The 10048-nt window shown below is 37.8% G+C and overlaps 2 protein-coding genes across 5 annotated transcripts in view; one reads left to right on the top strand and one right to left on the bottom strand.

Moving 5' to 3' along the window:
* The window catches only part of pja2 (praja ring finger ubiquitin ligase 2), a 13494-nt gene extending 13311 nt beyond the window's left edge, over positions 1 to 183 (top strand). For all 3 annotated transcript variants that reach the window (XM_043239353.1, XM_043239351.1, XM_043239352.1), the window contains exon 9: positions 1 to 183. This exon is cut by the window's left edge and continues 272 nt beyond it. The gene's annotated coding sequence lies outside the window, so the exon portion shown is untranslated.
* Positions 184 to 1530: 1347 nt separating this feature from the next.
* The window catches only part of fer (fer (fps/fes related) tyrosine kinase), a 31570-nt gene continuing 23052 nt past the window's right edge, over positions 1531 to 10048 (bottom strand). For both annotated transcript variants that reach the window (XM_043239337.1, XM_043239340.1), the window contains exons 17-19: positions 8251 to 8405; positions 5076 to 5198; positions 1531 to 4632 (exon numbers count right to left, since the gene is read on the bottom strand). In XM_043239337.1, coding sequence (XP_043095272.1) covers positions 4496 to 4632; positions 5076 to 5198; positions 8251 to 8405 — 415 coding nt within the window. In that variant the 3' untranslated portion in view covers positions 1531 to 4495. The remainder of the gene's footprint in view (positions 4633 to 5075; positions 5199 to 8250; positions 8406 to 10048) is intronic.

The following is a 10048-nucleotide window of genomic DNA, read 5'->3' as shown; positions in this document are numbered from 1 at the left end:
CGAACTAAAACTTATTTTCTGAGAAAATATGAATACGTATATATTCATAGGAAGCATATTTATTCATGTTTCAATTAAAACGTTTTTGTACATCCAGGCTAAACGCAGTTACATGTCTTTAACTTTTCACGTCATGTCAAGTAAAAATGCAGTCCCTCAATAAAAGTGATAATTTCTTGCTCAGTGGCTTCCAGACGACGTCCGTTCAGAGTCAGCTCGGTGCGTTATAATGCCAGGTTTAAGCGCATGTAGCTGCGTATGAATGATAATAGCTTTGCCGTGTATTTCACCGCGGGTTCATAAACATATTCGTGCAAATCATCCAAATGATGGCCGCTGAATAGGTAGTTTCCACAAAAGCACCTTCGGGAGCAATATCATTTCTGAGGCCCGCAGTCTGAACTGGAAAATGTGATGGTGGGGGACTATAAATATGAAATGGCTTTGTGCCGTTTATTGCTAAGGCAATTGGCATGTATTCAGTGTGGTGTTATTTAGAGGCGGCAGCTCGTATCTGTGGAGAAAAGCATAACAGTCGATGAAAGGCGCAGGTGTGCGGACTCCTTTACTTGAATCTCGTTCAAGTAAAGACAGCGTTAACGTGACTAACTCTTACGATTTATATAGATTTCAGAGGCCAGATGAACAGCTGTAGGCACTTTCCACAAATAAGCTGTAAATTGGTGTCCCGGTTTAATAAAACACAATGGGTCTTACTCACCAATAATTCTGTGGATTATGCAGATTTCTGAGCACAGGAGAGCGGATACGCCCAATCCACGCCTTTCATCATTCTGATTCACAAATCATTGATAGGCATTTTCTTACAAGTAGGAAAAAAGAACTTATGGAGGTTTTACGGAGCGCAGTATATCCATGTTTTAGGATCTCTGTATGCACAAGGTAATCCCTACACAAGAACAATTCTACATACTACAGTTGCTTTATGATTTCCACCAAAATAATGCGAGATTCGATACAGTTAAGCTCAACCGTTCCACTTGCAATTTATCACAAAAAAAAAAAAAAATTGTACCGTTATTTTTTTTAATTAATTGGATTTGGCTAGAAAAAGTATTATCTTTAATTATAATAAATCATCTATAAACCCATGATCTTGCATGCAACCAAACTAGCTTCATGTTAGTATTTTTGTTTTTGTTCCGTCATTATTGTATTATTGATAAAAAATAAGACATTTCCATTTTCCAAATTTCAGTAACCAGATTAAAAAAAAATGCAAACATAATATTAAAAATGTTTTTTTTTTTGTTTTGTTTTTTTGAAAGCCGAATAAGTCATTTTTTAGTGCTCACATTAATATAACCTTTAACTAGTTGCTTATTAGTATCCCTAATATCATAATTAACACATTGGCTGTTTATTAGTATTTAGAAAGCGCGTGTACATGCTGCATCCCTAATCAAACCCATACTAAACGTTGTAGTTAATGTTACGTTAATGGTGAGAATTAGACCTTTCAAAATAAAGCGTGGCCCTCACTTTTAATAATTGCTTTCAGGCAGCAAATTCAAAGACTCAAAACTTTATTGCAAGTGTACAATATAAACAATGAGCAGACATTGTTATAGTTGAATGTCCATCAGAGAGGTGTTATGAGCAAACAGACGGGTGAAAGAAAACAAGGAATCATTCTACTTTTCAGATTTCCTCTTTCAGTTGGCAGGGGCGAAAATTAAACGTCCAGTGTTGTTTCTCTACTTTTTTTTCCTTTTTTTTTTTTTTTTCTTGCTCGTGAATTCAAGAGTTGATCGTTTCCCGAAACGGCAATTTTCCTGCCGTCTCGTACAAGAAGATCATTTTAAAGCATAAAAAGGCCGAAAGTGCAATCAATACATTGTTTCCATCACAAAATAAATAATCCAGCACAGGGAGGGAGGAATCTGTACGACACTGAGAAACTTTGTACTTTGGAAATGAACGTGAGTTCTGAACGTTTTATTAGAGTGCTCGCTGCTCGAACAAAAAGAACAAAACCCTTGTTCTGACGGAAGTTTACTTGAACGCTCGGTGCAGGTCAGACATGGGGAGGGGGGACAAAAATAAAATAAAATAAATCGAATGTCTCGGAGTAACACAAATTTCAATATAATGTGAGACAATACTGGCGTTTGCTTTAATACACTGACAGAAGGAATTATAGTGAATGGTACAAAAAAGCAAAATAGAATAAAATGCTAGAATAATATTACAGTTTTTCAAACAACACACTATAGGGATAATTGCTTTGATGTAAAAACAAACAGAAGAGCTCACTCACCAGTAGTTTAATTGATGTAAGCTCAGCTTCACCAAAAGAATAAAAATAATATTTTTGATCTGAACCCACCGGCCAATCGTGCAAGAGCACACATCCTAACTGTATTAGACAGCAGCCTCGAGTGGAAATGATCACCGCTTCTGAACGATTGGCAAAGTTAGAGCAACGACGTGAAGAGGGGAGGGGAAAAAAAAGGTTTGCGGACTAGAAAGAAGCACATTCAATGCTATGGGACCCTTACATATTCCAAATGTGCAAATATTAGAGCAGTATTGTTTCTGGGTCTTCATCGCTACTATTACAGAGGAAAGAGTTGAGGAGTATTCCTGACAGACATCCACATTCTAACATCATTAGTTTCGCAGTGAAAAAAAAACAAAAAAACATCACATTACTGAATCTACAAAAAAGTATTTACAAAATACAAAAGGAATGCTTTGATAGAGTAAACCTTGAAGAAACCACTATTCCATGTTTGTGGAAATGGAACCAGATTTATGTGACTCGGGAACAGATGGGAACGGGAGCACGGTGGCACTTGAAAAAAATGGTAGGAAACCACCTGGGATATTCTTAATACAAAGCATTGTCTAATACTTCTGATGATCGAGAAAACCTGATTGTGAAACAGCACAGACAGCACAGGAATAAGTGCGGCGCAATCCAAGACAATGGCACAGATACAAATAAACATGCTTGTGACTGGCTTTGGTCGCTGGTTACAGAGGAAAACAAAGAAAGAGAGAGAAAGAGATCCCCGAAGTAGACACACAACGGTCCGTTTCGGACTGAGCTTTTGGTGATGTCTAATACGCTACATGGCAACATTGTAAATGTAAAGAGATTACAGTTCTGTCGAAAAGAGTGTGGTTTTCGTCGCTATTTTGTGTTTTTTGAAGGCAGGCTGCTCTTTTCCATACAACGAAAGTACCAGAAAAGCTGTGTATTTGAAAGTTATTCACTGAAAATCTTCCGCGCGCATCACGAATGGGTTTTTGGGCATCGTATCTAAACGTGTGCAAAGCATACCACGAAAGTCGTATAGACCACATCTATAATATTCTCTGGTGCTTTTCGAAGCCCTAGGTCCTTAATTTTCTCTCAGGGTATGGAAAAGAGCAGCGTGAACGCAGTACGTTTCTGCTTTTGTTTCCTATAGAAGAAACCGAAGCGATCAGAAAGGCAAATGATGAGAGTTGACGTTTTTCTGAACCGTCGCTTTAAACATCAGGTGTGAGGTTGAAGTATCTGGAGACTTCTGAAGGCTTGTAAACTGTAGACTGATGCAGAAGCGCTGGCTTTCACGTCAAGGCCACCTGACTGTAGTATACTAGCTGTGTTGTTAGAAATTGCACTTGGGTAAAAATCGATGCATTTGGTCTCATTGCTTGATTGAGTGCTGAAACACTGGAGTGTCTCTCCATGAAAGCTGGTTTACGTGAATGACATACATTTGTATTACTATTATTATTGGTTTTTTTCACTTATTACTCCAAGTAACATAAAAATGACATAAAATGGCTTGACTAAAAAACTCCCCAAACCATTAGGTTTGACTTAAAAGAAAAAAAAAAACAATATCGAGTGGACAAACAGTCCATCTTCACACATTCATCTCCATGTGGTTAAAGGGGCAGCTTCCCAAAAAAACGAACATTCTGTCATTTATTTACGTCTTTCCAAACCATCGTGACGTTCTTTCCTCTGCAGAAGGCAATCATAAATTAAAATGTGCCGAGTATGAAGCGCTGAACCCGGATAACCCCTCGCTGGCTGGACCGAAAACAAATGCTTTTGTGTTCCGCAAAAGAAAGAAAAGTTCTGCGGGGTTTGAAACGGCTTAATGACGACAGGATTTCATTTCTGAGTGAACGACCCCCTCTTTTTCACTGGTGAGTACACAGGAATACTCAAAGGCATACTGAATACACCTAATACATCTGTCGTAGCTTAACTGTTGCTCCGTTACCAAAAAAGGGGGAAATCTGCATAATTTTGACATCAGAGCAAAGCTGAGACCTCTCTCCATGCTAATGGCTCAAAACAGCTGGTGCATAGGCAGTTCACACAGTGATTATGTGACGGAGTACTCTTTAGTACAATAATAGCATGTAATTTTGAGGGCGAAACATTCGCTGTGTTTCTCTCTGCAGATTAGGGATCACCTGGATGCGTAGAAAGAGTTTGGCCTTCCGGCCATTTCCTCATTAAGGGCTATTTTTTCTTGACGGAGGCCAGTTCTTTTTGAACGTCGACAAATTTAGGACGATTCTCAGGCTTGTACTCCCAACATCTCTGCATGATCCTGTACACCTCATCTGGACACTTCTGCGGGCAGGACATCCTGTAACCTACATTACACACAACACAAACTTTCTGTCAGGGTTGATGATTACAAATTATACAGGACAGCTGACGTTGTTACTGCACCCTGTGTCAAGAAAAATGTGCAAAATAATATCCAGTTATAACAGTAGTCTCAAATGATTAATCGCTTCCAAAATAAGTTGTTTACTAAATATGTACTGTGCATATTAAATTTGTGTGTGTGTGTGTGTGTGTGTGTGTGTGTATATATATATATATATATATATATATATATATATATATTTTTATATATATATATATATATATATATATATATATATATATATATATATAAATTAAATATAAATAATAATTTAATATAAAATAACAAATAAAAAGTAATAACACTAAAATGAAAAGAAATCTTTTGTTAAATTGTTCATTCAAATATCACATCAGTCTGTCTTTGGATCAGTTTGTTTTGTACCTTTTTCCACCTGCTCTCGAGCCTGCTGGTTGGTCATGCCCGGGTAAGGACACACTCCTAGACTGAAGGTTTCCCACAGGAGGATCCCATAACTCCACACATCACTCTCTGAGCTGTATCTCCCTGAGATTCAAACAACACTCAAACATCAGTCTGGATGCTTCAAAATGTGTGGATGATGGAGCGCACATCTTGAGTAAAAGTCTTCATCTTTAATGCACTTAAGTTTCAAGTAAAATGAACTTCTAGGTTACTGATAATTTAAGGGTGCAAACAAATGAAAATAAAGCACACTATGGTGACAAACGGTATGAAAAAGACTCTAAAGACTACTTCTATTATTTGAAAATGTTACAGGGGTAGGGAAGATGCGTGGCCATTAACTGGTGTTATCTTAACTATCCACATTCAGTGAGAGTAATAACCTACATTTGATAATCAGCATTAGTAGCCATTGATTCGGTGAGCTTGTGAAGTTTGAGGATAACCAACGTTTCTGGTCCCCCATGGTTTTATATTCACAGAATTCAGAACTCCATGGGTTTCTGTATCAGGACATAATAATGGAGCGTGACATGATTTGTTTATCTCTCACCACAGCATTTCAGTCAGGATGAGATCTGGTACAGTAACACCTTGATTCTCTTCAGATGTTCTGTTTTCTTGTGTTTGAGATCATTTTCCCGTTGCGTTACCCGATCTTGGCCAAGCTTGAATATAGTTTAAAGTCAACTCAGTGACACTGTGGCCAGGTCCAAAATCATCAGCCATCCACCAGCATTTGTGACTTCTGGTCTGAGGTGTTTGTGCTGATATGCTCTTTAGATGTTTGTGAATATGGCACTGTGAATTATGGCCAAACATCTCCAATTTGGTCCGGTCTGCTCAAAGGACTTATTTGTTCAGATACAACTTTTGACTTTTTTTCAACATATTATCCTTGTCTCTCTTGAACTTTATCAGTGGTCAATGTCAACTGAGGCCTGTGGAGCCTGCAGGGAAGTTCTTGGGTTGTCTGCCGTTTCCCCTGAGCGTTACAGTCTGATCTTGGGGTGTCCGCTCCTGACAGGATTATATATTATATATATATATATATATACAGACGATGTGGACAAAATTGTTGGTACCCTTTGGTCAATGAAAGAAAAACTCACAATGGTCACAGAAATAACTTTAATCTGACAAAAGTAATAATAAATAAAATTCTATAAATGTTAACCAATGAAAGTCAGACATTGTTTTTCAACCATGCTTCAACAGAATTGTTTAAAAAAATAAACTCACGAAACAGGCATGGACAAAAATGATGGTACCCCTAACTTAATATTTTGTTGCGCAACCTTTTGAGGCAATCACTGCAATCAAACGCTTCCTGTAACTGTCAATGAGACTTCTGCACCTCTCAGCAGGTATTTTGGCCCACTCCTCATGAGCAAACTGCTCCAGTTGTGTCCGGTTTGAAGGGTGCCTTTTCCAGACTGCATGTTTCAGCTCCTTCCAAAGATGCTCAATAGGATTGAGGTCAGGGCTCATAGAAGGCCACTTTACAATAGTCCAATTTTTTCCTCTTAGCCATTCTTGGGTGTTTTTAGCGGTGTGTTTTGGGTCATTGTCCTGTTGCAAGACCCATGACCTGCGACTGAGACCAAGCTTTCTGACACTGGCTAGTACATTTCTCTCTAGAATTCCTTGATAGTCTTGAGATTTCATTGTACCCTGCACAGATTCAAGACACCCTGTGCCAGACGCAGCAAAGCAGCCCCAGAACATAACAGAGCCTCCTCCATGTTTCACAGTAGGGACAGTGTTCTTTTCTTGATATGCTTCATTTTTTCGTCTGTGAACATACAGCTGATGTGCCTTGGCAAAAACTTCGATTTTTGTCTCATCTGTCCACAGGACATTCTCCCAGAAGCTTTGTGGCTTGTCAACATGTAGTTTGGCATATTCCAGTCTTGCTTTTTATGATTCATTTTCAACAATGGTGTCCTCCTTGGTCGTCTCCCATATAGTCCACTTTGGCTCAAACAACGACGGATGGTGCGATCTGACACTGATGTTCCTTGAGCATGAAGTTCACCTTGAATCTCTTTAGAAGTCTTTCTAGGCTCTTTTGTTACCATTCGGATTATCCGTCTCTTAGATTTGTCATCAATTTTCCTCCTGCGCCACGTCCAGGAGGTTGGCTACAGTCCCATGGATCTTAAACTTCTGAATAATATGTGCAACTGTAGTCACAGGAACATCTAGTTGCTTGGAGATGGTCTTATAGCCTTTACCTTTAACATGCTTGTCTATAATTTTCTTTCTGATCTCTTGAGACAACTCTTTCCTTTGCTTCCTCTGGTCCATGTCGAGTGTGGTACACACCATATCACCAAACAACACAGTGATTACCTGGAGCCATATATATAGGCCCAATGGCTGATTACAAGGTTGTAGACACCTGTGATGCTAATTAGTGGACACACCTTGAATTAACATGTCCCTTTGGTCACATTATTTTCAGTGTTTTCTAGGGGTACCATCATTTTTGTCCATGCCTGTTTCGTGAGTTTATTTTTTTAAATAATTCTGTTGAAGCATGGTTGAAAAACAATGTCTGACTTTCATTGGTTAACATTTATAGAATTTTTATTTATTATTACTTTTGTCAGATAACAGTTATTTCTGTGACCATTGTGACTTTTTCTTTCATTGACCAAAGGGTACCAACAATTTTGTCCACGTCTGTATATATATATATATATATATATATATATATATATATATATATATATATATATATATATATATATATATATATATATATATATATATATACACACACACACACCTATTATATTTGTAAACAGGATCATTTTGTGGTGGAAGCGGCTTTGTCTGTGACCAAAATGATCAAAAACGATATTTGGTTATTGTTATTTTAAATCAGTGATACTGGTCGTTGTTGTGTCTGTTTGGGAGTTCTACAAATATTTAAAATGATGAAAATTCTGTCATTAATTAATCTCCCTCATGAAAGAAAACAATAACAGCATAATTTATGCAACAATTCTTTTCCCTGAGTTACTGTCTTCCAACTTTTTGGAGAATACCCCAGAAAGTAATTGGCATGCAAAAAAAAAAAAAAAAAAAAAAAAAGATCTAAGAGCAGACACCATGAGTGTTTTACCATAGTTCAGGGCCTCCGGTGCAGTCCACTTGATTGGGATCTGTTTCAGTCCTGATGAGGAATAGATGCCATTGTCCTCCTGGCGGGACATCCCAAAATCACTGATCTTCAGCACATTGTTCTCTCCCACAAGGCAGTTGCGAGCAGCCAGATCTCTGCAAGATTTCGAGAAACACTGTAATACCCCATAAACAATGCAACGCATGCACCCTCTGCGCACACTCGTGACTGTGATTAGACAGTTGCCAAAAACCATCTATGGGAAAATTGGTCTAAACTGGTCTAACAAAAATGATTGTAAGGGGCTGGAGCAAGCAGTCTAGACCCACAATTATCTTGTGATTAAACTTATGAACACCTCCAGTCTGGAAAAAGTGCCCAAGGAGACCCGCAGCAGCCAAGACAGGATCACCTTCCTTCTGCTGTCAAAATATCCAAGTATTCTCATATCTAACTTGTTCCTCAAAACCTCAGTATAAAGTGTTTGCCAGCCATGTGCTTTCTGGGACTGGATCAGTTTGGAACCCGTTGAGATTCTGGACAAGCCATGTTTAAAACTTATTTTAAGAGTTATGCCCTCCAAACCGAATTTTCTATAATCAATTATTCAATCTTGCCTCATTCAAATACATGATCTTCTTTTTTCAGATGAGCACAGTAACCAAAAAGTTAGTCTTGTGTATCTAGAGTTTCAGACTGACGGCTTTCACCGGCCATGGCCCACCCAAAAGGTGTCAAACAACCAATCACAGTTCAGCGTCAAGTTTTGGGGCGTGGACTCAAAACTACAATAACTGACCGGTGGGTGTGTAAAACCCTCGGACATACTTCATGATTCTGTGCTGCGAACTTCACATATTTCACACGCTTTTAAAAATCCAGGTTTAATGTATCCTGATAAATGCTTGTCGTGTGGCTTCAAAAAGTTGACGCATCAAGAGTTTGTGACGGTAATCCATATGACCCTAATGGATGACTAAAAGTCTTGAGCAAAACGAAAAGGTAAAAACACTAATAATATAATTATAAACCACAGCGCGGTGGATTTACTTTTGGGTTACGATCCACATGTTTCCATAGTTTCACGTTCATTTCATTTAATGGCACACAATCAGCGGTGTTGGGCAGTACTTCCCCTAGTAACTAGTAGTGGAACTAATAAAGGTAAGTAGTAATATTAGTTACTATCACTGCGAACTGTATTAAATTCAAAAACTCAATCTCTTTTGATTTTCATTACCATTGTCGCAACATCGGATAAAGCTAGGGTGCTGCATTGGCGAAGGAGAAGGCCACATCATATAGCAGCCATAAATTTCATTTTGTAGAAAGAGAGCATGACAAATATCAATTTCACATGCTTGGTTGGATCTACCTGCTTGAGTGCTGATGCAGATTTTACAATGTTTTTGTCATTTAAATAACAGAAACTGTTTCAAATATTGCAGCCTCAACAGTTTCTGTTATTCAAATGTATGCTTCAGTTCTTTATCTTCAACTTTAATCGATTCAGAGGCTGCAAAAATTAAGCAGGTTTTTGGAGTTTAATGGAAAAATAATAAAGCTTGCCTCTGATGAAGAGAATGTGACCTATGACCTATGTGAAAAATGTAAAAAAAAAAAAAAAAAAAAAAAAAATTCTTCATTTTTGATCAAATAATTTCAGCAGACAAAAAAAAAAATTCCATATCACAAAATTCAGAAATCAAATCATAAAAGAGCATTGCCTTATCTATTTTTTTATTTTTATTTAAGTCTACAAAAGTCAATCGTCTTATTCCTAACATCTCTCTCATAT

The sequence above is a fragment of the Puntigrus tetrazona genome, chromosome 5 (genome assembly GCF_018831695.1).
Source record: "Puntigrus tetrazona isolate hp1 chromosome 5, ASM1883169v1, whole genome shotgun sequence".
NCBI classification, from domain to species: domain Eukaryota; kingdom Metazoa; phylum Chordata; class Actinopteri; order Cypriniformes; family Cyprinidae; genus Puntigrus; species Puntigrus tetrazona.
Note: the sequence above shows the minus strand (reverse complement) of the source record. Positions and strands in the feature narration are given on the sequence as shown.